We start from the raw sequence: 27,748 nt of genomic DNA on the forward strand, positions 1-27,748 counted from the left end.
CAGCCTTTGTGTTGTTCCCAGCCAGTCCCCAAAAAGTAGCTGTAAAGGTGTATGTACAGAGGTTCCGGGATACTATGGCTCAGAGCAAAGACCTGGGGCCAGGTTATCTGTGATCCACTCCAGCCTTTGCACTGTGCCCAGCCAGTCCCAGAAAAGTGGCTGTGAAGATGCACACAGAGAGGTTCAAGCCTATTGTGACTCACACCAAAATGTTAAGAGTTTTATCTCCACTCTCTGTGCCCCTCTGAGCCCGCTGTGGCCTCACCTCAATGGCTCCCCGGCTGTCTCTTTGTCTCTGAAGAGGACAAATACGCTCCTCAAATGCCCTTCAGAAAGGGGAGAAATTCTTCCCTGAGCAATCCAAGGATACATTCGCCACAGCTTATTGAGGGGATGCAATCCACTGCAATCTTTCCAACTTTCTCCCTCTTCCTGACCTTGCTCTATGAACCGGGCTTCTGGGCTTCTTCCCCTTCCTGGCCCTGCAGCCCTCCTAATCCCCCAGTTCAGGGCTCCAAACCTTGCTTCTGCCAAATTCACTCACAGATGGTTTCTGTACTACTCTGATCCTTTTCCTAGTTGTTCGAAATCATTGACGGTTGATCTAGTTGTATTCCCAGGATGAGGGACTTTCAGGGTCCCCCTAATATTTCACCATCTTGGAGCCACCCTCAATAATTATTTTAAATGTAAATAGACAGTTCTCCAATCACAATATATAAGGTGTCTGAATGGACTTAAAAAAAAAAAGACCCATATATATGCCACCTACAAAAGACTCACTTCAGAAATAAGACAAACAGTCTGAAAATGAAGGGATAGAAAAAAGATATTCCATGCAAATAGAAATGAAAAGAAAGCTGAGGTAGCAATACTTATATCAGACAAAATAGACTTTAAAACAAAGGCTGTACCAGAGACAGAGAAGGGAATTACATAATGATAAATGGCTCAATCCAACTAGAAGATGTAACACTTATAAATAATTATGCACCCAACATAGGAAGAACTAAATGTATAAAGCAAATATTAATAGATATAAAATGAGAATTTGATAGGAGCACAATAATAGGGGACTTTAGTACTCCATTTATATCAATGGATGGATCCTCCAGGCAGAAAATCAGTAAGGAAGCAGTGTCAGATGGAGTTAACACATATATAGAACATTCCATCCCAAAATAGCAGAATACACATTCTTTGCAAGTGCACTTGGAACATTTTCCAGGATATATCACATGTTGTGCCACAAAACAAGTCTCAATAACTTTAAGAAGAGTGAAATCATATTAAGCACCTTTTCTATGAAACTAGAAGTCAATTGTAAAAAGAAAAGTGGAAAAAACAAGCTCATGTGTACTATGCAACATGCTACTAACAATGAATGGGTCAATGAAAAAAATCAAAGAGGAATTCAAATAATTCCTGGAGACAAATGAAAATGAAAACACAACATTCCAAAGTCTGTGGGATGCAGTAAAAACCGTTCTACGAGGGAAATTTATAATGATAGAAGCCTACCACAAGACATAAGAAAAACATCAAATAAATAATCTAACTTTACATCTATAGGAACTAAAGAAAGAATGAATAAAGCCCTAAATTAGTAGAAGGAAGAAAATAATAAAGACCAGAGCAGAAATAAATGAAATAGAGACTCAAAAACAAAAACACTAGAAAAGATCATTGAAACTAAGAGCTTGTTCTTTGAAAAGATAAACAAATGATAAATCTCTAGCAAGACTCATCAAAAAAAAAGAGGACCCAAATAAGTAAAATTAGAAGTGAAAGAGAAGTTACAACTGATACCACATAAATACAAAGGATTACAGGAGACTACTACGAAAAATTGTACATCAACAAATTGGACAACCTAGAAGATATAGATAAATTCCTAGAAAAACATAACTTTCCAAGACTGAATCACAAAGAAATAGAATATCTGAACAGATTAACAGTAATGAAATTGAATCAATAAAAAAATCTTTCAACAAAAGTACAGGACCAGGTTGCTTCACAGGTGAATTCTACTAAACATTTAAAGAAAAATTAATACTGATTCTTCTCCAACTATTTCAAAAAAATTAAAGAGGAAGGAACTCTTCCAGACTCATTCTATGATATAAGCATTACCCTAATACATAAATCAGACAAAGACACTACCAAAAAATGAAATTACTGGCCAATAGCCCTGATGAACTGTGTTGTAAAAATCCTCAACAAAATATTGGGAAACCAAATTCAACATTAAAAGAATCATTTGCAATGATCAAGTGGAATTTATTCCAGGGATGCAGATTGCTCAGTATCCACAAATTGACATGATAGACCATATTAACAAAATGAAAGATAAAGAAAATGAAGGATAAAAATCATATGATCATCTCAATAGATGCAGAAAAACATTTGACCAAAGTCAACATCCATTTATAATAAGAACTGTCAACCAAGTGGAGATAGAGTGAATGTACCTCAGATAATAAAGGCCATATATGATAAACCCACAGCTAACATACTGAATAGTGAAAAACTTGAAACTTTCCCTCTAAGATCAGGAACAAGACAAGGATGTCCACTCTTTGGCATCTTTAGTCAACATAGTATTGAAAGTCCTTGCCATAACAATTAGAAAAAGAAAATAAAAGGAGGAAGTAAATCACTATTTGCAGATAATATGATGTTATATATAGAAAACCCTAAACTTTCCACCAAAGAACTATTAGAACTACTAAGTAAACCAATAAATTTGTAGGATACAAAATCAATACACAGAAATTTGTTGTATTTCTATATACTAAAAATAAGCTATCAGAAAGAAATTAAGAGAACAACCCCATTAATAATTGCATCAAAGAAATAAAATACCTTGGAATAAAATTAACCAAGTAGGTAAAAGACCTGTACTTTGAAAAGTATGACATTGATGAAAGAAATTGAATATGACACAGATAAATGGAAAGATATACTGTGGTCATAGAGTAGAAGAACTAATATTAAATTGTCCATCCTACTCAAAGCAATCTACAAATTCAGTGTAATCTTTATCAAAATACCAATGGTATTTTTCACAGTATTAGAAAAAATAACACTAAAATTTGAATGGAACCACAAAAGACCCCAAATATATAAAGCAATTTTGAGAAAGAAGAACAATGCTGGAGGTATCATATTCCTGGATTTCAAAATATACTACAAAACTAGAGTAATCAAATGGTATTGTACTGGCACAAAAACAGACACATAGATCAGTGGAACGAAGTAGAAAGCCCAGGAATAAAACCACACTTATATGGTCAATTAATCTAAAGCAAAGGAGGCAAGGATATACAATGGGGGAAAGACAGTCTCTTCAATAAATGGTGCTGGGAAAACTCGACGACTACATGCAAAAGAATGAAACTGGACCCCTTTTTACCCCATTTACTAAAATAAACTCAAAATGGATTAAAGACTTAAATGTAAGACCTGAAGCCTTAAGACTTCTAGAAGAAAACATAGACAGTAACATAGACAGATCTTTGACATCAATCTCAGAAATATTTTTTGAGTCTCTCTCCTTAACCAAGGATAACAAAAACAAAAATAAAAAAAACGGGACTACATCAAACCAAACGGCTTTTGCACAGTGAAGGAAACCAAAATGCAAATCAAAACAAAAGTGAGATATCACTTCATATCTGTCAGAATGGTATCAAAAAGACAAGAAACAGTAAGTGTTGGTGAGGATGTGGAGAAATGGGAACCACTGTGTACAGTTGGTGGGAATGTAATTTGTTGCAGCCACTGTGGAAAAGTATGAGGGTTCCTCAAAAAATTATAAATAGAACTACCATATGATCTAGCAATTCCACTTCTAGGTATTTATCTGAACGCAATGAAAACATTAATTCAAAAAGACCTATGCACCCCTACATTCATCACAGCTTATTTACAATATCCAAGATATGGAAGTGGCCTAAATGTCTATTGATAGATGAATGGTTAAAGAAGATGTGAGATATAAATTTTATATATATAAAATATTCCATGGAATATATATATATATATATTTAATTGAGCCATAATAAAGAATGAAATCTTGCCATTTGCAACAACATGGATGGACCTAGAGGTCATTACGCTAAATGAAATAAGTCAGACAAAGACAAAAACTATATTATTTCACTTATATAAGGAATAAAAAAACCAAAACAGAAATAAAGTCATGGATACAGAAAACAAACTGATGGTTGCCAGAGCAGAGGGATAGGGGGATGAATAAAATAGGTCAAGTGAATTAAGATGTACAGTCTCCTACTTATAAAATAAATTAAGACATGGGAATGTAATGTATAGCATTGGGAATATAGGCAATCATATTGTTACAACTTTGTACACTGACAGATGGTAGCTAGACTTATTGTGGTGACCATTTTGCAATGTATATGAATATCAAATCACAATCTACAATGTTTATTGAAAACAAGCACTTGGGGGACTTTTTGTAAATAAAGTGATTAAAAAGGAAGGAAACAGCAGCAATAATCAAAGCATAATTGAATAAAATATACCTGAATATTAAAAAAAAACCACAAACACTGATTTTGGAATGTACACCAAAATATGCTATATCACAGATAAAATTAACTGAATGATATTCATGCTATGACACAGACTGTCATTATTTTTAATAACAAAGATAAAGATAATATTTCTATAAGAATCCAAGAACCTTATGCACAAAAATAGAAAACAAAATTAAGAGGACCTCAAACTCCTGAATATTATTAAATGCTCAATAACAAAGTTTGGATAGGAAATGGCTATGATCCCAGGGTTCTAATTTCAAGTCTGATCAAGTTCCATCTACCTGCTAAAGTTACAGAAATCTTTCTGTCTCTGTTGCTAACTAGTTGTGTGATCTTGGGTGGTTACTTAACCTCTCTGGGCCTTAGTCTTGTTATCTTTAAAAGTAGAGAATACTACTACCTATCATAGTATTTTGTGAGGATCAGCTCAGCTAATGCATATAAATCTGGTTGTCTGATATGTTATCACTCATGGATGTCATCTACTGTTGTTATAATTATTGGAATGTCCTCCTATTCTTCATCATCATCAGTGTACAGGTGAGTCACAATTCAGGAACAACACTGCTATAATTTCCTGAAAGTGATTATTGAAATATGTATTCCAGAATGAGGCACTTAGGCTATGAAATTTGTGGTGATAAAATGATTAATCATAAATAGTAAAATCAATTCAATGCATACTTACAGAAATAAGATAATAATGTTTATAAATAGACTATTAAATCAAACTAAATCAATAACCAAAATTATCTAAACAGAATATATATATTGTAAATAGTAAGAATTTAAGAAATGTAATTTGAGTCTACAATCTCATATTGAATTAATGAAGACCACAGAATATGTTGAGGTGTTATGGAGAGAAATTAAAACTTCCTGTTTTATTTGTCTTGCATAGGAGTGTCAAAGGATACTGGTTTATTTATTTTTCTTTTGTATTTGAGGTATTTGGATTTATCATTTTATTATTAAATACTTAGAAGTAACTATTAGTGGAAGCTATTAGTGGAACTTAATTTTTAAATCACTGTATTGATAAAGACAAGTCAACAAAATTTATGTAGCTAAAAGTATAATAAACCAAAAAAAGGAAACAAAAATTTAAAAACATGAAACATAAACCAAGATTACATAGGGAAAGCCAAATATAGCATTAAAAGTGAAGAATCAGGGCACCTAGGTGGCTCAGTTGGTTAAGAATCCAACTCTTGGTTTTGGCTCAAGTCTTGATCTCAGGGTCATGAAATCAAGCCCTATGTTGGGCTCTGAGCTCAGCAAGGAGTCTGCTTAAGATTCTCTCTCCTCCCTATGCCCCTCCCCCCCTTTCAAATAAATCTTTTTAAAAAGGTAAAGAATCAAAAATAGAATAAAATCAAATTCTAGCTGGATTCTGCTTTAAAAACAGAGATCAGGGTAATATAGAAAGGTTAAAAATAAAACTGTAAATAAAGTAAGTCTGGTTAATACAATTGAAAAGATAATAAAGGTAGAAACATGTGTAATGTAAAATATAGAAGTCTTTTTTAAAAATTCAGTAGGACAGAGTCAATATAATACTTTTTAACTGCCAAAAATAACAGCATCAAAATGTACAGAATAAGTTCAGTCAGAAATGAAAGGAGAAATTAACATAAACTTCATCGGTAATGGAAGATTTTCATGTGACACTATCAATTTCTGAGAATTGAAATATTAGATATATGATTCTCTTTTCTATAGAGAATATGCCTTCTTTTCAAGAGTCCACAAAACAGCTACAAAAATCCATTGTATATTAAGCTGTGAAGACAATCTCCATGATTTAATAACTGGATATTTACAAGCCACACTTTCTGACTACCGTGAACAGTTTGCCTTGCATGTTAAATTAAAAATAAGAGGAAAAAGGTGATCCACTTTGCAAAAGATAAATCAAAAGAAGTAATAATAATAATAATAATAACAGAAGTAATAGTAATTGTATTAATAGAATTTGTGGTAGTAGTAGTAACGATGATAATTAGTATTCACAATTTCAAGAGCATTTATAAAGTACTAGAGCTAAATCATTGCTTTACGTACTATATTTTAAGTTTCTTTGCAGAAAATATTTTATAGGAAGATTAACCTCAGGGAGGTTGGCTACTTGTTGAAGGTATGCAGCAAATTCAATTCATACCACCAGGCTTTGCGTGGCCCCCCAACACTATGACTTACTGGCAGCTGATTGATTGTTTAAGAAACAAAACAAATGATCATGGGAGAAAAAAAGAGAGAGGTATATCAAGAAACAGACTCTTAACTATAGAGAACAAATTGATGGTCACTGGAGGGACGGTGGGTGGGGGGATGGGTGAAATAGGTGGTGGGGTTCAGGAGTGCACTTTTGGATGAGCACCAGGTGTTATATGTAAGTGTTGAATCACTAAATTCTACACCTGAAACTAATATTACACTGTATGTTAACTAACTGGAATTTAAATAAAAACCAACCAAACAAACAAAAAAACCCCCACAACACACACACAAGAAGAATACAAATAGTAGATTTGATAAGTCAATAGGTGATTTTTTTATAAACGTTTTTGATATTATAAAGTTTTGGCATCAATCAAGAAAAAGAATGAAAGCAAAAATTAGGTATTAAAAAAGGGAATAAAACTACAGAGATAGGTGGGAGGATCAAGATGGTGGAGGAGTAGAAGACCTAAATTTCGTCTGGTCCCAGGAATTCAGCTAGGTAGGGATCAAACCAATCTGAACAGTTATGAACTCAACAGGAGATCAAAGAAAAGAATAGCAGCAACTCTCTGAACAGAAAAGCGACCACTTTCTGAAAGGTAGGATGTGAGAAGTGAATCCGAGGTAATATTTAGGAAGATAGACCTGGGGGGGAGGGGGAGGGAGCCTCCATCAGCCGGCTACCAGCAAATGATAAGAGCAGCAGAGCATAAAATCAGAACTTTTAAAAGTCTGCTCCGCTGAGGGACATCACTCAAGAGGCTAAGCGGAACCGGGGGGGGGGGGGGGGATTTGGAACACTCACTGGGACAGTGTGGTCTCAGGACCCTTGGGGTCATAGAGAGATCAGGGGTGCCTGAGTGCAGCAGAGCTCCCATGTATCAGAGCGGGGAAGCCAGCTGAAAAGGCAGAGCCAAGGAGCAGGCTCTCAACTCCAGGTTGCCATAAACCATGGTCTGCAGCAGAGTCAGGCCACTACTTTTTGAGCAGGGACCCAACAAGCGACAGATCCAGGGAGACTTCCCTGCAGGAATCTGTTGGGTTTGGAGAGTCCAAAAGGGGGCATGTGCCAGAGATAGAAATGCTCAGTCACAGGCCAGGTGAGCACGGAGTGCGGCCGGAGACCGGGGAGACAGAAGTGATTGCTTTTCTCTGGGGGTGCACTGAGGAGTGGGGCCCCACTTGGCTCCTCCGGGCCAGGAATTGGGAGGCCGCCATTTTCACTCTTGTCCTCCAAAGCTGTAGGGAAAGCTTGCAGGGAACAAAAGCTCCCCAGAGCAAACCCTAGCAGATTACTTAGCCCAGCCCCTGGCAAGGGCAGGGCAATTCCACCTCAGGCAAAGACATTTGAGAACTACTGCAACAGACAGAGATCAGCAAGAACAGCCAGCCAAGACCAAGTTTACTGATCAATGAGAACAGCAGAACTCCAGCATTAGGGGAATACAGCACATAGAATTCATGGCTTTTTTTCCCCCTGATTCTTTAGTCTTTCAAAGTTAATTTTTTTAATTTTCTTTTTTTCTTTTTCTATTTTTTTTTGAATTTTTCTTTTTCCCTTTTTCAACCAACATCTTATCAATTCCTTTTTTAAAAATCTACTTTATTTTTCATTTTGAGAGTCATATTCTATCCCTTCATAGAAGTTAACCTTAGTTTTGGTATATATATGTTTTTCTATCTTTAAAATTTTGGGATAGAGTTTCTTCCAACAGACCAAAATATACCCTAAATCTCTAGTGTGTATGGCTTTGTTCTAGTCTCCTCCTGATCACATTCTCTCCCCTTTTTTAAAAATTTCTCTTCTTTCAGTTTTCAACCAACTTCTTTATCAATTCCTTTTATAAAATCTTTCATAATTTTCATCTTCACAGTCATATTCCATCCCTTCATTGTATATTTACCCTTATTTTTGTACATATATAAGTTTTTCTTTTTTAAAATTTTGGGATGCACTTTCTTCTAACAGACCAAAATATGCCCAAAATCTAGTGTGTGGCACTGATCTATTCACTAACCTGATCATATTTGATCATATTCTTTTGTTTTTTTATGTTTTTCTTTTTCTTTTTTCTTTCTTTCCCTTTCTTTTCTGCCGGTTTCAAGTCTCTTCTAATTTGTTTAGTGTATATTTTTGGGGGGTTGTTGTTACCCAGTTAGTATTTTGCTCTCTCATTCATCTATTCTCCTCTGGACAAAATGACAAGATGGAAAAAAAATCACCTCAAATAAAAGAACAAGAGGCAGTACCGACTGCCAGGGACCTAATCAATACAGACATTAGTACAATGTCGGAACTAGAGTTCAGAATGACAATTATAAAGATACTAGCTGGGCTTGAAAAAAGCATGGAAGATATTAGAGAAACCCTTTCTGGAGAAATAAAACAACTAAAATCAAAACAAGTCAAAATCAAAAAGGCCATTAATGAGGTGCAATCAAAAATGAAGCCTCTAACTGCTAGGATAAATGAGGCAGAAGAGATAATTAGTGATAGAGAATACCAAATGATGGAAAATAAAGAAGTTGAGAAAAAGAGATAAAAAACGTGATACCATAAGATGAAACAATATTAGAATAATTGGGATCCCAGAAGAAGAAGAAAGAGAGAGAGGGGCAGAAGGTATATGGGAGCAAATTAGAGCAGAGAACTTCACTAATTTGGAGAAGGAAACAGGCATCAAAATCCAGGAGGCACAGAGAACCCCCCTCAAAATCAATAAAAATAGGTCAACACCCCGACATCTAGTAGTAAAACTTACAAGTCTCCGAGACAAAGAAAATCCTGAAAGCAGCTGGGGGCAAGAGGTCTGTAACCTACAATGATAGGCACATTAGATTGGCAACAGACCTATCTACAGAGACCTGACAGGTCAGAAAGGACTGGTATGATATATTCAGAGCACTAAAAGAGAAAAAAATTATATGCAGCCAAGAATACTATATCCAGCTAGGCTGTCATTGAAAATAGAAGGAGAGATAAAAAGCTTCCAGGACAAACAAAAACTAAAGGAATTTGCAAACATGAAACCAGCCCTATAAGAAATATTGAAAGGGCTCCTCTACGAAAGAGAGAGCCTAAAAGAAACATAGCCAAGAAAGGAATACAGACAATATACAGTAACAGTCACCTTACAGGCAATACAATGGCACTTAATTCATATCTTTCAATAGTTACTCTGAATGTAAATTTGTATGGAACCAGAAAAGTCCCCGAATAGCCAGAGGAATGTTGAAAAAGAAAAGCAAACCTGGCAGCATCACAATTTCGGACATCAAGTTCTATTACAAAGCTGTCATCATCAAGACAGTATGGTACTGGCACAAAAACAGACACATAGATCAGTGGAACAGAACAGAGAACCCAGAAGTGGACTCTCAACTCTATGGTCAACTAATCTTCGACAAAGCAGGAAAGAATGTCCAATGGAAAAAAGTCTCTTCAACAAACGGTGTTGGGAAAATTGAACAGCCACATGCAGAAGAATGAAACTGGACCATTTCCTTACACCATACACAAAAATTGTCTCAAAATGGTTGAAAGACCTAAACGTGAGACAGGAATCCATCAAAATCCTAAAGGAGAACACAGGCAGCAACCTCTTCGACCTCAGCCGCAGCAGATTCTTCCTAGAAACATCACCAGAGGCAAGGGAAGCAAGGGCAAAAATGAACTCTTGGGACTTCATCAAGATAAAAAGCTTTTGCACAGCAAAAGAAACAGTCCACAAAACCAAAAGACAACCGACAGAATGGGAGAAAATATTTGCAAATGTCATATCTATAAAGAACTTATCAAACTCAACACCCAAAGAACAAATAATCCAATCAAGAAATGGGCAGACGACATGAACAGACATTTTTCCAAAGAAGACACCCAAATGGCCAACAGACACATGAAAAAGTGCTCAACATCTCTGGGCATCAGGGAAATCCAAATCAAAACCTCAATGAGATACCACCTCACACCAGTCAGAATGGCTAAAATTAACAAATCAGGGAACGACAGATGTCCGTGAGGATGCGGAGAAAGGGGAATCCTCCTACACTGTTGGTGGGAAAGCAAGCTGGTGTAGCCACTCTGGAAAACAGTATGGAGGTTCCTCAAAAAGTTGAAAATAGAGCTACCATACAACCCAGCCATTGCAATACTGGGTATTTACCCCAAAGATACAAATGTAGTGGTCTGAAAGGGTTCATGCACCCCAATGTTTATAGTAGCAATGTCCACAATAGCCAAACTATGGAAAGAGCCAAGCTGTCCATCAACAGTTGAATGGATAAAGAAAATGTGATACACACACACACACACACACACACACACACACACACACACACACACAATGGAATATTATGCAGCCATCAAAAAACCCCCAAATCTTGCCATTTGCAATGACGTGGATGGAACTGGAGGGTATTATGCTGAGCGAAATAAGTCAATCAGAGAAAAACATCTATCATATGATCTCCCTGATATGAAGAATCTTAATCTCAGGAAACAAACTGAGGGTTGCTGGAGTGGTGGGGGTGTGGGAGGGATGGGGTGGCTGCGTGATAGACATTGGGTAAGGTATGTGCTATGGTGAGCGCTGTGAATTGTGTAAGATTGTTGGATCACAGACCTGTACCTCTAAAACAAATAATACATTATATGTAAAACAAAAAATAAAAAGAAGAAGAAGAAGGTAGTCAGAAGGGAAAAATGAAGGGGGGAAATTGGAGGGGGATATGAACCATGAGAGACTATGGACTCTGAGAAACAAATTGAGGGTTCTAGAGGGGACAGGTGTAGGGGGCAGGGGTTAGCCTGGTGATGCGTTTTAAAGAGGTTACGTATTGAATGGAGCACTGGGTGTTACACACAAACAATGAATCATAGAACACTACATCAAAAACTAATGGTGTAATGTATGGTGATTAACATAGCATAATAAAATAAAATTTAAAAAAAACTACAGAGATAAAGATTAAAATTATATTAGGATATTATATAAATTTGCTAATAAGAATTTTTATAAAATTAATGTTTTTCTGGAAAAATATAAATCATCAAGGTTATTTTAAGTAATGGATCCATATGGATACTCTCTTTGACATTTCTCATGTCCAGTCTCCTCTTTTTTGCCTGTTAAATTCCCATTTTCTGGTTTTGTTTTTTTTTTTTGTTTGTTTGTTTTTTGGTTTTTGAATGGATAAAGAAGATGAGGTATATACAAACAATGGAATATTTTTCAGCCATAAAAAAGAATGAAATCTTGATGTTTGTAACAACATGGGTAGAGCTAGAGAGTATAATGCTAAGTGAAATATGTCAAGCAGAGAAAGACAAATACCATATGATTTCACTCATGTGGAATTTGAGAAACAAAACAAATGAGCAAAGAGAAAAAAAAGAGAAAGAGAAACCAAAAAGAAGAGAAACTATAGAGAACAAACTGATGGTTACCAGAGGGGAGGTGGGTGTTGGGGGATGGGTGAAATAGGTGATGGGGATTAAGAGTACACTTACCATGATGAGCACTGAGTAATTTATAGAATTGTTGAATCACAATATTATACACCTGAACCTAATATAACACTGTATGTCAACTACACTGGAACTAAAATAAAAAAAATTAGGGGTGCCTGGGTGGCTCAGTCGTTAAGCGTCTGCCTTCAGCTCAGGTCATGATCCCAGGGTCCTGGGATCGAGCACAGCATTGGGCTCCCTGCTCAGTGGGAGGTTTGCTTCTCCCTCTCCCACTCCCCCTGCTTGTGTTCCTGCTCTCGCTATCTCTCTGTCAAATAAATAAATAAATAAAATATTTAAAAAAAATAAAAGAAGTCAGAAGGAAGATCATATTCCAAATATGGGAATATGGGAGGAGTCAGGAAGTTTTAGCAAAGGTATTGAACAAAACATTTATAGGGTGTCTTCACATGATGCCAAGTGTTTGCAGGGCTGTCTGACTTTCCATTTCTGTTCAGTGGAGACCCTCAGTGGGTAAAGGGGCTTCCTCAACATGGAAGGGAGAGGCTGGCTAGATGCAGGTATCACTGAGGGAGAGATGAGAGTCCCAACTCTACAGCTGACCCAAGAGGTGCTGGTCGAGACAGAGAGAGCTGGCAGAGGTGGGCACAAAATCTGCAATGAAATTGCCTTTTTTCAGAAGAAGAAAGAGCAAGACATAATTTTCTCAAATTCTTTCTCTTTTGCTTGCTATAAAGATGGTACATACATGTCGTAAGGTTGAACACATGAAAAAGAAACCACCCAAACTTGAGTCTATTCTGATGGGGAAAAAAGCAAATTATTACAACTTCAACAATTTCATCATCACAATCCTTCTTTTCCCTAAGCTTTGCCTCTTCACTTTGATGCTTTGCTCCTTACCATGATTTCTATGCTGTTCCTCTATCATCCTTTCTAGTCTTTAGCCATGTGAACTCTGCTGCTTGCAGCTGGTCACCAACGCAATGTGATGGGGAACACTCTGAAGATACCACAAGTACCCCTCCTAACTTAGATATGCCTTCTCTTTTCTGTAGCTTTCCCTCTGGGTCACTACCTTCTACCACCAGGAACTCCTCTCTCTGTGGGAAATATAATGATAGGGCTTTATGTCCAAGATGAAGGAACTTCATTCAGCCTTTCTTCATGAAGAAGATTAGCTAGTTGTCACCTGGAGAGATCCAGGACATGAGGTGTGAGGCTGTTCAAATTTCAAATGACGGCTGAGAATGGGAAAGCAATTCCTGTCCTGGGATCTTGAATGACCTGAGGACAGGTTAAGGGGCTGAAGAGTATGGCTCTCAAGGTATCCATGGTCTACAGAAAGTGGAGCAAGCTGTACACCCTTGTGATAAGCTCCCACAGTCCTGTAGATGCAGAAGTTGTTCTCCTGAGAAACATGCATTACCTTTGTAGAAAGGCAACAATGAAATGGCTTTTGATGAAGACCTGTGTGGTCTTAATAGTCATGGTGTGTTATAAAGCCTTTTGGTTGGGATATTTAAAAAAAAAATTTTATTATTATGTTAATCACCATACATTACAACATTAGTTTTTGATGTAGTGTTCCATGATTCATTGTTTTGTATAACACCCAGTGCTCCACGCAGAACGTGCCCTCTTTAATACCCACCACCAAGCTAACCCATCCCCCCAGCCCCCCTCCCCTCTAGAACCCTCAGTTTGTTTTTCAGAGTCCATCATCTCTCATGGTTCGTCTCCCCCTCCAATTAAATCCACTTCATTCTTCCCTTCCTGCTATCTTCTTCTTCTTCTTTTTTAAGATTTTATTTATTTATTTGAGAGAGAGAATGAGAGATAGAGAGAGAACATGAGAGGGGGGAGGGTCAGAGGGAGAAACAGACTCCCTGCTGAGCAGGGAGCCCGATGCTGGACTTGATCCCGGGACTGCAGGATCATGACCTGAGCCGAAGGCAGTCGCTTAACCAACTGAGCCACCCAGGCGCCCTTCTTGTTTTTTTTCTTAACATATATTGCATTATTTGTTTCAGAAGTACAGATCTGTGATTCAACAGCCTTGCACAATTCACAGTGCTCACCATAGCACATACCCTCCACAATGCCTATCACCCAGCCACCCCATCCATCCCAACCCCCACCACTCCAGCAACCCTCAGTTTGTTTTCTGAGATTAAGAATTCCTCATATCAGTGAGGTCATATGATACATGTCTTTCTCTGATTGACTTATTTCACTCAGCATAACACCTTCCAGTTCATCCACGTCATTGCAAATGGCAAGATATCATTCCTTTTGATGGCTGCATAATATTCCATTGTGTATATATACAACATCTTCTTTATCCATTTATCTGTCGATGGACATCTTGGATCTTTCCACAGTTTGGCTATTGTGGACATTGCTGCTATAAACATTGGGGTGCATGTACCCCTTTGGATCCCTACATTTGTATCTTTGGGGTAAATACCCAGTAGTGCAATTGCTGGATCGTATGGTAGTTCTATTTTCAATTGTTTGAGGAACCTCCATACTGTTTTCCAGACTGGTTGTAGCAGCTTGCATTCCCGCCAACAGTGTAGGAGGGCTTCCCTTTCTCTGCATTCCCTCCAACATCTGTCATTTCCTGGCTTGTTAATTTTAGCCATTCTGAGTGGTGTGAGGTGGTATCTCATTGAGGTTTTCATTTGGATTTCCCTGATGCCGAGTGATGTTGAGCAATTTTTCATGTGTCTGTTGGCCATTTGGATGTCTTCTTTGGAAAAATGTCTGTTCATGTCGTCTGACCATTTCTTGATTGGATTATTTCTTCTTTGGGTGTTGAGTTGGATAAGTTCTTTATAGATTTTGGACACTAGCCCTTTATCTGATATGTCATTTGCAAATATTTTCTCCCATTCTGTCGGTTGTCTTTTGGTTTTGTGGACTGTTTCTTTTGCTGTGCAAAAGCTTTTTATCTAAATGAAATCCCAATAGTTCATTTTTGCCCTTGCTTCCCTTGCCTTTGGCGATGTTTCTAGGAAGAAGTTGCTGCGACTGAGGTCGAAGAGGTTGCTACCTGTGTTCTCCCTTAGGATGTTGATGGACTTCTGTCTCACGTTTAGGTCTTTCAACCATTTGGAGTCTATTTTTGTGTGTGGTGTAAGGAAATGGTCCAGTTTCATTCTTCTGCATGTGGCTGTCCAATTTTCCCAACACCATTTGTTGAAGAGACTGTCTTTTTTCCACTGGACATTCTTTCCTGCTTTGTCAAAGATGAGTTGACCATAGAGTTGAAGGTCCATTTCCGGGCTCTCGATTCTGTTCCATTGATCTATGTGTCTGTTTTTGTGCCAGTACCATACTGTCTTGATGATGACAGCTTTGTAATAGAGCTGGAAGTCCGGAATTGTGATGCCGCCAGCTTTGCTTTTCTTTTTCAATATTCCTCTGGCTATTCGGGGTCTCTTCTGGTTCCATACAAATTTTAGGATTATTTGTTCCATTTCTTTGAAAAAAGTGGATGGCATTTTGATGGGGATTGTATTGAATGTGTAGATTGCTCTGGGTAGCATTGACATCTGCACAATGTTGGTTCTCCCAATCCATGAGCATGGAACGTTTTTCCATTTCCACACATTTTTTAGTTTTCTGAGTACAGATCTTTTGCCTCTTTGGTTAAATTTATTCCTAGGTATCTTATGGTTTTGGGTGCAATTGTAAATGGGATTGGCTCCTTGATTTGTGTCTCTTCTGTCTTGTTGTTGGTGTCTAGGAATGCCACTGATTTCTGTGCATTGATTTTATATTCTGCCACTTTACTGAATTCCCGTATGAGCTCTAGCAGTTTTGGGGTGGAGTCTTTTGGGTTTTCCCCATACAGTATCATATCATCTGCAAAGAGTGAGAGTTTGACTTCCTCTTGGCTGATTTGGATGCCTCTGATTTCTTTTTGTTGTCTGATTGCTGTGGCTAGGACTTCTAATACTATGTTGAAGAGCAGTGGTGAGAGTGGACATCCCTGCCGCATTCCTGACCTTAGGGGAAAAGCTCTCAGCTTTTCCCCATTGAGAATGATATTCGCTGTAGGTTTTTCATAGATGGCTTTTATGATTTTGAGGTGTGTACCCTCTATCCCTATACCAAAACTCTGAAGAGTTTTGATCAAGAAAGGATGCTGTACTTTGTCAAATGCTTTTTCTGCATCTATTGCGAGGATCATATGATTCTGGTTCTTTCTTTTGTTAATGTATTGTATCACGGTGATTGATTTGCGGATGTTGAACCAACCTTGCAGCCCAGGGATAGATCCCACTTGGTCATGGTGAATAATCCCTTTAATTTACTGTTGGATCCTATTGGCTAGTATTTTGGTGAGAAATTTCGCATCCATGTTCATCAAGGATATTGGTCTGTAATTCTCCTTTTGGATGGGGTCTTTGTCTGGTTTTGGGATCAAGGTAATGCCTGCCTCATAAAATGAATTTGAAAGTTTTCCTTCCATTTCTATTTTTTGGAACTGCTTCAGGAGAATAGGTATTAATTCTTCTTTAAATGTCTGATAGAATTCCCCCGGGAAGACATCTGGCCCTGGACTTTTGTTTCTTGGGAGATTTTTGATGGCTGCTTCAATTTCCTTAGTGGCTATAGGTCTGTTCAGGTTTTCTATTTCTTCCGGGTTCAATTTTGGTAGTTGATACATCTCTAGGAATACACCCATTTCCTCCAGGTTATCTAATTTGCAGGCATAGAGTTGCTCATAATATGTTCTTATAATTGTTTGTGTTTCTTTGGTGTTGGTTGTGATCTCTCCTCTTTCATTCATGATTTTGTTGAGTTGGGTCCTTTCTCTTTTCTTTTTGATAAGTCTGGCCAAGGGTTTATCAATCTTGTTAATTCTTTCAAAGAACCAGCTCCTAGTTTCATTGATCTGTTCTACTGATCTTCTGGTTTCTAGTTCATTGATTTCTGCTCTGATCTTTATTATTTGTCTTCTCCTGCTGGGTTTAGGCTTTCTTTGCTGTTCTTTCTTCAGCTCCTTTAGGTGTAGGGTAACGTTGAGTATTTGAGACCTTTCTTGTTTCTTGAGAAAGGCTTGTATTGCTATATACTTTCCTCTAAGGACTGCCTTTGCTGTATCCCAAAGATTTTGAACAGTTGTGTTTTCATTTTCCTTGGTTTCCATGAAGTTTTTAAATTTTTCTTTAATTTCCTGGTTGAGCCATTCATTCTTTAGTAGGATGCTCTTTAGCCTCCATCTATTTGAGTTCTTTCCAACTTTCCTCTTGTGATTGAGTTCTAGTTTCAAAGCATTTTGGTCTGAAAATATGCAGGGAATAATCCCAATCTTTTGGTACAGTTTGAGACCTGATTTGTGACCTAGGATGTGATCAGTTCTGGAGAATGTTCCATGGGCACTAGAAAAGAATGTGTATTCCATTGCTTTGGGATGGAATGTTCGGAATATGTCTGTGTAGTCCATTTGGTCCAGTGTGTCATTTAAAGTCTTTATTTCCTTGTTGATCTTTTGTTTAGATGATCTGTCCATTTCAGTCAGGGGGGTGTTAAAGTCCCCCACTATTATTGTATTGTTGTCAATGTGTTTCTTTGCTTTTGTTATTAATTGCCTTATATAATTGGCTGCTCCCACGTTAGGGGCATAGATATTTACAATTGTTAGATCTTCCTGTTGGATAGACCCTTTAAGTAGGATGTAGTGTCCTACCTCATCTCTTATTACACTCTTTGTTTTAAAATCTAATTTTTCTGATATAAGGTTTGCCACCCCAGCTTTCTTTTGGTGTCCATTAGCATGGTAAATGGTTTTCCACCCCCTCACTTTCAATCTGGAGGTGTCTTTGGGTCTAAAATGAGTCTCTTGCAGACAGCATATTGATGGGTCTTGTTTTTTAATCCAATCTGAGAGCCTGTGTCTTTTGATTAGGGCACTTAGCCCATTTACATTCAGGGTAACTATTGAAAGATATGAATTTAGTGCCATTGTATTGCCTGTAATGTGACTGTGACTGTATATTGTCTGTGTGCCTTTCTGATCTTTGCTGCTTTTAGGCTCTCTCTTTGCTTAGAGGACCCCTTTCAACATTTCGTGGAGGGCTGGTTTCGTGTTTGCAAATTCCTTTAGTTTTTGTTTGTTCTGGAAGCTTTTTATCTCTCCTTCTATTTTCAATGACAGCCTAGCTGGATATAATATTCTTGGCTGCATATTTTTCTCGTTTAGTGCTCTGAAGATATCTTGCCAGTCCTTTCTGGCCTGCCAGGTTTCTGTGGATAGGTCTGTTGCTAATCTAATATTTCTACCATTTTAAGTTACATATATCTTCTCCCGAGCTGCTTTCAGGATTTTCTCTTTGTCTCTGAGACTCGTAAGTTTTACTATTAGATGTCGGGGTGTTGACCTATTATTATTGATTTTGAGAAGGGTTCTCTGTGCCTCCTGGATTTTGATGCCTGTTACCTTCCTCACATTAGGGAATTCTCTGCTATTATTTGCTCCAATATACCTTCTGCTCCTCTCTCTCTTTCTTCTTCTTCTGGGATCCCAATTATTCTAATGTTGTTTCATCTTATCGTATCACTTATCTCTCGAATTGTGCCCTCGTAATCCTGTAGTTGTTTCTCTCTCTTTTTCTCAGCCTCTTTATTTTCCATCATTTGGTCTTCTATATCACTGATTCTCTCCTCTGCCTCATTTATCCTAGCCGTTAGTTCCCCCATTTTTGATTGCAGCTCATCAGTAGCCTTTTTGATTTTGACTTGGTTAGATTTTAGTTCTTTTATTTCTCCAGAAAGGGTTTCTCTAATAACTTCCACACTTTTTTCAAGCCCAGCTAGTATCTTTAAAGTCATGATTCTGAACTCTAGCTCCGACATCGTACTAATGTCCGTATTGAGTAGGTCCCTGGCTGATGTTACTACCTCTTGTTCTTTTTGCTGAGGTGATTTTTTTGTCTTGTCATTTTGTCCAGAGGAGAATAGATGAGTGAGAGAACAAAATGCTAACAGGTTAACAACATCCCCAGCAAATATACAGTATCAAATCAGAAAAGACCTGAAACTAGGGGAAAAGAAAGGGAAAGAAAGAAAAAAGAAAAAAAGATAAAAACAAAAACAGAACATTACAAAAAAAGCAGAATATGATCAAATATGATCAGGCTAGTGCATAGATCAGTGCCACACTCTAGATTTTGTGCGTATTTTGGTCTGTTAGAAAAGGGTGCCTCCTAAAATTTTAAAGGAAGAAAGACATGTATGTACAAAATAAGGGTTGGTACAATGAAGGGATGGAAGATGACTGTAAAGATGAAAATTATAAAAGATTTTATAAAAGGAATTGATAAGATAAGTTGTTTGAAAAAAGAAAGAAGAAGATTTTTTTAAAAAGGGAGAGAATGTGGTCAGGCAGGAGACTAGAACAAAGCCATACACTAGTGATTTAGCGTATATTTTGATCTGTTAGAAGTAACTGTATCTCAAAATTTTAAAGAGAGAACAACTTATATATATATTGCAAAAATAAGGGTGACTACTATGAAGGGATAAAATATGACTCTAAAAATGAAAAAGAAAAAATGTTTTTTTTTTAAAAAGGGATTGATAAGATTTTGGTTGAAAAAGGGAAAAAGAAAAATTAAAAAAAAACAGGTAAAAAATTAACTTTGGTGAACTAATGAATCATGTTAAAAAAAAGCCATGAATTCTATGTGCAGTATTCCCCTAGCGCCGGAGTTCTCCCGTTCTCCTTGATCGGTAATCTTGGTCTTGGCTGGCTGGCTGTTCGTGCTGATCTTCTGGGGGAGGGGCCTGTTGCCGTGGTTTCCAAATGTCTTTGCCGGAGGCAGAATTGCCCCGCCCTTGTCGTTCCTGGCTAAGCAAGCTGCTCGGGTTTGCTCTCAGGAGCTTTTGTTCCCTGCAAGTCTTGGTACAGCTTTGGAGGACCAAGGTGAAAATGGTGGTGTCCCACTCTCGGCCCAGAGGAGCTGAGAACTGGGGGCCCCACTCCTCAGTGTGCCCCCAGAGAAAAGCAGTCAATCACTCCCATCTTCCCAGTCTCTGGCTGCACTCTGTGCTCACCCGGCCTGTGACCGAGTGTTTGTATCTCTGGCATCCGACCCTGTGTGGAGTCTCCAAACCCAGCAGATCCCTGCGGTGCGCTCCCTCACCACTCCTCCTGGGGGAGGAAGGGGAGTCTCCCCGGCTCTGCCGCTTGTTGGGTCCCTGCTGGAGGAGCAGTGGCCCGACTGGGCCGCGGATCACAGTTTATGGCCACCCCGAGCTGAGAGCCCATGCCTCGGCTCCGTCTCTGCAGCCGGCTTCCCTGCTCTGATACCTGGGAGCTCTGCCACACTCAGGCACCCCCAGTCTTTCTGTGACCCCGAGGGTCCTGAGACCACACTGTCCCGCGAGGGTTCCACCCCGAGCTTAGCCACTGGAGCGACGTCCCTCAGCAGGGCGGACTTCTAAATGTTCTGATTTTGTGCTCTGTGGCTCTATCACTTGCCAGAAGCAGCTGACGGAGGCCCCCTCCCCCGCCTTCTATCCTCTGGAATATCGCCTCGGATTCACTTCTCCACACGTCCTTCCTTCCAGTAAGTGGTCGCTTCTCTGTTCAGAGAGTTGTTGCTACTCTCTTCTTCGATCTCCTGTTGAGTTTGTAGGTGTTCAGAATGGTTTGATCCCTATTCAGCTTAATTCCTGAGACCAGACGAAATCCAGGTCGCCTACTTCCCCGCCATCTTGCTCCGCCCCTGTTATAAAGCCTTTTGGAAAGGAAAAATAAATAGGAAGAATGATTTCAGTCTAAAACTCAAGTAGGAGACTTCATTAGCAAACATTTCCTTTTGAAAGCCAGGTATGTCTTCAGTGTGTGGAGCTCTGTTTTCAGTGCAATGCCTGACCTCCATCGGAAATGGCATGGTTCTGGGGCAGCTTGTTTCCCAGCAATCTGGAAGCTTCAGTTCCTTGGATTACTGTGTGTCATCACAGTTATGTTTTTAACCTAAACCTGAATGCAGCATTTGTCTGGGCATCCATCTGACATTTTGCCTCTTGATTTGTGCTTTGACATTCAAGCGTTTTTGTCTTTTGTAACAGAATGTGATATTTGGAGCCAGAATAGATTGAAAATAATCCTAGAGGGAAATGACAGCATAATGCGATGCTGGATTTTGAGTAAATATGCTTTTCCTATGCCTTTTGGTGAAGGTGCTGCTTTTCTGAGAGGCTTGGGGAGCAAGACAAATGGATCTTCTGGGAAATGGAACAGCTCTTAGTAAATGTGGAGTGTAAATGTGTATATTCAGAGAACTGCTGGCAGTGACAGGAAGTCATTACTGCCCTCTCTTCAAATAAATCTCCTTCTGGCAGTCTCCTGGTTGGGCAGTGAGTGAAGCATTGAAACACCAATCAAGCTAACTGCACTCCTACAGGAGAAAGCAGCAGGGGTCACCCCAAGAAGGAACATGCCAGCTTTAGCAGTTTCTACAAAAGAGCTACCTCATCCTTGTCTTTACCCATCAGATACTCAGGTGTGTAGCCAGTGTTGCCAGTGCCGCCATCAGATTGCCAATAAACAGCTTCATCATTTGTCTTGACCCTAACATTAGAGGATTCTTTGTGGGCATGTGTGACTTCCAAAATGTATAAGGAAAAGGCCACCCTGATGAGCTTGCTCCCCTAGGGGAGATGTGCGTAGAGGGTGGCAGAGCCCCTGCCAGCCTGTCTTAACCGGGTTTCTCTGCAAAGGCCTCGCTCCAGCATATCCTCTCCGAAAGCTCCATCCAGAGCCAGCATCCCCTGCATCAACTCAAGGTCATAAACCTGCTTTTTCATAAATGTTTTTAGTCGGAAATTGCGAGCCTCCTAGAGCTGCATTGGACCACACAGCCCCCAGTTGCTTAGACACATTTGAACCTTGAAATGTGGCAAGTCAAAGTAAGGTGTTCTATGAATAGAAAATCTACACTGGATTTTGAAGATTAAGTATAAAAAATGAATGTAAAATGTTCCATTAGAAATGTTATGTTGATCATATGTTGTAATAATTTTGATATGTTGGAATAAATAAAATATTAATTTTAATTTCATTTATTTCCTTTTACTTTTTTTGAATATGTGGTACTTGAAATTTGAAATTACATGGTGGCTCACAGTAATTTTCTATTGGTTGGTGGTCTGGGACTACCTTGTATTTTGAGTAGGAGCTGACAAGAAGATGACAAGTTTCTTCACCTTCCCAGGACTGAATGTCTTTTTCTATAATAGGGTGTGGCAAATATTTTTGTAAAGGGTCAGATAGTAAGTCTTTAAGGCTTTGTGGACCACATGGTCTCTGTTGCAACTACTCAACTGTACTGTGCTGTGGCAGACTCAGCCACCCTAGATGGTAAAGCAGCCATTGATGATAAGTAAATGAATGGGGGAGAATGTGTTCCAATAAAACTTTATTTACAGAAACAGGCAGTGGGCCAGTATTAGCCTGGGGGCTGTAGTTTATTGTATCTTGATCTATAAAAAGTCTTTGGCCTGGAAAACCACATTTTTCATTCATAGAATCCTTACTCTATGCATGTTTATGGGTTCAGAGATCTTATGGTACATGCAAATATCTTTTTTTTTTTTTTTTGGCATGTCATAACTAACAAATGGTGGAGCTGGAAATTTAAAATAATAGAGCTGGCATCTGATGTAAATTCCCTTCTCTCTCTTTCTCTCTATCCCTCCCTTCCTTATTTTTTACCTCCCTCCCTCCTCCCTTTCCTTTTTCCCCTTCTCTCTCTCTTTCTATGTCTCTCACATGTCTGTCTCTATCTGTCTGTTTCTCTCTGTTTATGCTTTTGTCTCTATCTCCATCTCTCTCTTCCCACTGTTTAGGCTAGAATTTGTACCCTGTGGGTTCCTTAATTAGAGCATTGTAGGTGATATTAGGATAGGCTTAGGTTGATCTATTCTCCTGAGGCTCAGCAAATATTAAAATGTCTCCTTTGTAGTCCTGGATACCTTGTCTGAGACTCGTTGTCATGTTAGATGAGCACAAAGGGGTGCTTGTCATTCTCTCCTGGTGGCTCATTATGTGACCAGACACTGGTCTAAGGCATTTATAGGTATGAACTCATATAATCTTCATAATAACTTTAGTAAATAGGTACCATTATTACCCCCGTTTCAAAAATGAGGAAATTGAGTCATGGAGCTCTCCCAAGATCTGCACCTGGACAAGAGCAGGGCCCTTAACTAATGTGTTGTGGTGGGAATACATGCAGGTTTTGAAGGCAGAAAAATATGCCAAAGTATCATCTGCATATTAGTGGTGGCATACTTTGTAAAATTCCTTAGTATATTTAAGCTTCAGTTTCTTCTTCTATAAAATAGGGTTAATATGTATGGCTTACCTTATTGTGTTTGGGAAATGTCAATGTCTTACATCTATGAGACTCTTAACATACAGCAGATGTTCAGTAAGTCACTTATCTTTGAGTGATATATTGTCATTGTGTGGTTTACTTATACCCACAGGGAAACAGAATGTATAGTGATTAAGAGCATGGACTTTAGAGTTAGACTGAGGGGGTTTGAATGTCTATACCAGAGCAGATTAGCCAAGTGACCTGGATAAGTCTGCTTCCTTTTTCAAATCCCATCTGTACAGTGGGTGCAATGATACCAGTCTTGAAAGGTGATGTGAGCAGTTGATGCAGTCATCTGTGTGAGGATTTCCACTGTGTCTAGACACTAAGTGAACAATCATTTTTCTGATGGTGTCAGAATGCTTGCAGCAATCCCTAGATGATGCCCCTTCTTGGGATTGGTGTTATCTCTGAGATGCCAGTAACTCTTAGTTGGAAGCACAGCAGAACCATCTACAAGGAACTTCCTCTGGACTTGGACTCCCCAAGTGTAATGTCTTCTTTTTGTGGGATCCATTCCTTGCAAGGCAGATTTGCTTCTGAAACATAGCCAGGTGTCCCAGCACCCAGGTTGAAGTATTCAGCAACTTACTCAACACTGATGCAATTTCACACAATCAGTGTAAGGAAGGGTTTGCATTTCTATAAAAGCTTGTGATGATATCTGTGATGCCTGGAGTTGACCAGACACTGTTCCTGGGGTGTATTTTTCGAGAATTCAATAATCAGGGTTGATCTATTGCAAACATGTTCAGCTGTTTAAAAAAAACTAAGTTTACTAATCTCAAGAAATTTAGATAGTTTTGCTGAAATCCGTTGTTTTGGTTTTCTGTTTTATAAAAGAAATGTAGTCAGAATAGAAGCCAACACCTTCTTGAAATGTCCAATTCTGGTTTAGAATTTAAGGAACTATTTCACATGTGGATGCAGTTTCTGTGTTTAAATTACAGCTTTGTGGAGAGAGCCTTCCTGTGGCTCTTCCTGAGTAGCCACTCTCCATGCACATGACCAGGGAAAGGAAGAATGTCATAATTCTTATTAGCACACACTAGGCTCTTGCCAGTGAGAGACTTTACCTCCCTCCCTCCTCCCTTTCCTTTTTGCACTTCTCTCTCTTTTTCTGTGTTCCAAGTTACTGCAAACTTTACCTCCCTCCCTCTTTCCTCTTCCCCCTTCTCTCTCTCTTTCTGTGTTCCAAGTTACGGCAAAGATTAAAGGTTTTGTCCTCCTGACTCAGGACAAAACCTTTAATCTTTGCAGTAACTTCCCTCAGTGACAATGCAGCACTAAGCAATGTCTTCAAAGCATGAATTCCAAATGTGAAGTGGGAATCAATTGGGATTCATTAGCCAGGATAGGGATTTGTGGGAATACAAGTATATTATGGAAGGCATATAGTGCGGGAAACTTTCATCTTCTCATGACTTCTTTTGTATTTGTGCATACTTTCACTCGCATATTTCATCTCACTGAATACAGAAGAAATTCCTGTTCTTTCCTCTTCTCTTCCTAAGACAAGATGTTATTTCCCAATCCTACTTCTGAAACTCTCTTCAGTTTTAAACGTTAGGAACTTCAGGGGTCTATGGAAATATGACCTTTCTGGGAAACCAGCTTTCTCAGAAGGACAATTGGAAGATGATGCAGTGATTTAAATAATGGTCCAGTTACATAACATTGGCAGTTGTGTCATTATCAAGACCAACACTTCAATGTTATAGATGAACAAATTGAGGCTATAAAATGTCAATTAAAAATTTGCAAAAATTTTAATCACATCTCAAAATGTCACACATTGGGGGATATCTAATAAAGGCATGCATCCATATTATCTAGGCTAAAACCAACTCTTCAGTTTCTAGAAATAAGAAGTGATTGACTTTGCAGATACAGAAAGCTCCTAAGTCATGAAAAATATAATGATGCAATGACAAATGTAATAATAAGTCTAGATCTCATAGTACTTGCCAGATACCAGACACCACAATCCACTTTTCTTTGTGTTTCAGGTTGGGCTTCCCCATGATGGTCGTCTCCTGCACAGTTGGGATGTGTTACCTCCTTGTTGCTCATGTCGTGATGGGATGGAATTAACAGTTATATTTGAAGACTAAAGGAAACTTGACCCATCACCAACATCAGTAGAAAACCACCCCAAGACCACTCTTGGGAAAAGAGAAGGTGCTTATCATGGGGGTGCTCTGGAATGGAGAATTTTGGCATCCATACTCATTCGGGTGAATGCTGGAAAATCATGGGGAATACAAATAACTTACTAAAGATTCCCCTACAGGAAAATATGTATATTTCCAAACACATCATGCTATAGTCTGCAAGAAAAGACACAATGCAGTATTCTACCCAAATGACTTGTGCTATTTAACTCTCACTTTCCTGAGGCCTTCTAGAGTTTTTTCATGTAATCACTTTCCATGTTAAAATAATCAGCATTCAAATTGTATACTCTCCAAATACATATTCTTCCTTGGAAAAGGAAGACAATTTGTAAGGAAACATTTTATGTCTTAAAAAGAAAAATAAACTGTATCTTGACAAAAGGTTTAAAATTTGTTAGTCTCCTAAATTTTTAGTAGTTTACATTGTGTAAAATTGCATTTTATCCATTTATGTTTTTCTCTGGAGTTTTTAAGTCACCAATTACAAGTGCAGGGGGCGCCTGAGTGGCTCAGTCAGTTAAGCATCTGCCTTTAGCTCAGGTCATGACCTCAGGGTCCTGGAATCTAGCCCTGCATTGGGCTCTCTGCTCAGGAGGGAGTCTGCTTCTCCCTCTCCCTTTGCCCCTCCCTCCACTTGTGCTCCCTCTCTCAAATAAAGAAAATCTTTAATTTTCTTACAAGGGCAGAAATTTGACTTGTAAGAAGGTCATAAGTGCTTTTTAAATAATATTTTACATATTTAACAGCCTAGAATAATAATCTTCAGTTTTGAAGGTGGTACGTGCTATTTCCATCAATTATACAAAAGCGTGAGACTATGGACTCTGAGAAACAAACTGAGGGTTCTAGAGGGGAGGGGGGTTGGGGAGATGGGTTAGCTTTGTGATAGGTATTAAAGAGGGCACGTATTCAATGGAGCACTGGGTGTTATACGCAAACAATGAATCATGGAACACTACATCAAAAACTAATGATGTAATGTATGGTGATTAAGATAACATAATAAAATAAAATTTAAAAAAATGCTGTTCTTTTGTGGAGCATTACATGTGAGACAAAGATAGTGAGAGCAAAGAGCAAGAGGGTCTGGGGTCTCATCTGCTTTGCTTGGTCAGGCGCATTATTATATCCCAGATAACTGAACTCTTCTTCAGTTTTTGGTCTACTGTGTATGATTCCTTGAGGTGAAAATGTTTACTGGGGACTCTTCTCAGAAGTGGTAGTTGTATAAAGTGTCCAATTTCAAACAGTTTAAGATCCCCAGGGCACTAAATACTGGAAAATTGGAGACCTTTCTAGTTGCATTTCTGTCCCTGGCATTCTCTGGATGAATGTGTCCTTTCTATAGTTTAGAATCTGTATTTGTTAAATGGCAACCTGTGTCTTTCCTGAAAGAAAAGGTAGAAAGTCAGGGAGAGAGTTTATGAGAATATGCCCTTTGGATTCATGAGCCATCTTTGAATTCTTTGACAGCAAAGATGACACTAAGCCCCAATTTGTTTTAAAATCTGGTCTTGGTCACAGAAGCTGCTGTGTGCACCTGACTCAGTGCTCCAGAGGAGTCCCCACCCCAGGCTTCCGAGGGAAGGAGACCTGACAGCTGTTCTAGCTCTGGTCCCTTTTCACATGGCCTTACTGATGCCTAGATCTCCCCAAAGTCTTTCACTAAAAGGCACTGTCTTCTCTTCTCCCACATATTTCCATGCCTGGTGGTGGTGTTGGTTCCTTCCTTGTGCCCAGCTGCTGCTTCTAATTCACGGCCCTTCTTTCCTCCTCTACATCTCCTCCCCCATGATGCTGCAGCCTCTGTCCCTCCACCTCCCACCTCTCTTCATTGATGCCATCCTCAGTCCTCAGTCACTCCTTCTCATTCTTAAATACCTTTGGCTCCAGACTCATTTCTTCCTC

General features: G+C 38.7%; 1 protein-coding gene across 2 annotated transcripts in view; it reads left to right on the plus strand.

Annotated features, from left to right (window-relative positions):
* Positions 1 to 26,647, plus strand: part of OCA2 (OCA2 melanosomal transmembrane protein) — a 526,634-nt gene extending 499,987 nt beyond the window's left edge. For both annotated transcript variants that reach the window (XM_027572901.1, XM_027572904.1), the window contains exon 24: positions 25,673 to 26,647. In XM_027572901.1, coding sequence (XP_027428702.1) covers positions 25,673 to 25,757 — 85 coding nt within the window. In that variant the 3' untranslated portion in view covers positions 25,758 to 26,647. The remainder of the gene's footprint in view (positions 1 to 25,672) is intronic.
* Positions 26,648 to 27,748: the final 1,101 nt, after the last annotated feature.

This window comes from Zalophus californianus, chromosome 6, assembly GCF_009762305.2.
Source record: "Zalophus californianus isolate mZalCal1 chromosome 6, mZalCal1.pri.v2, whole genome shotgun sequence".
Lineage (NCBI taxonomy): Eukaryota > Metazoa > Chordata > Mammalia > Carnivora > Otariidae > Zalophus > Zalophus californianus.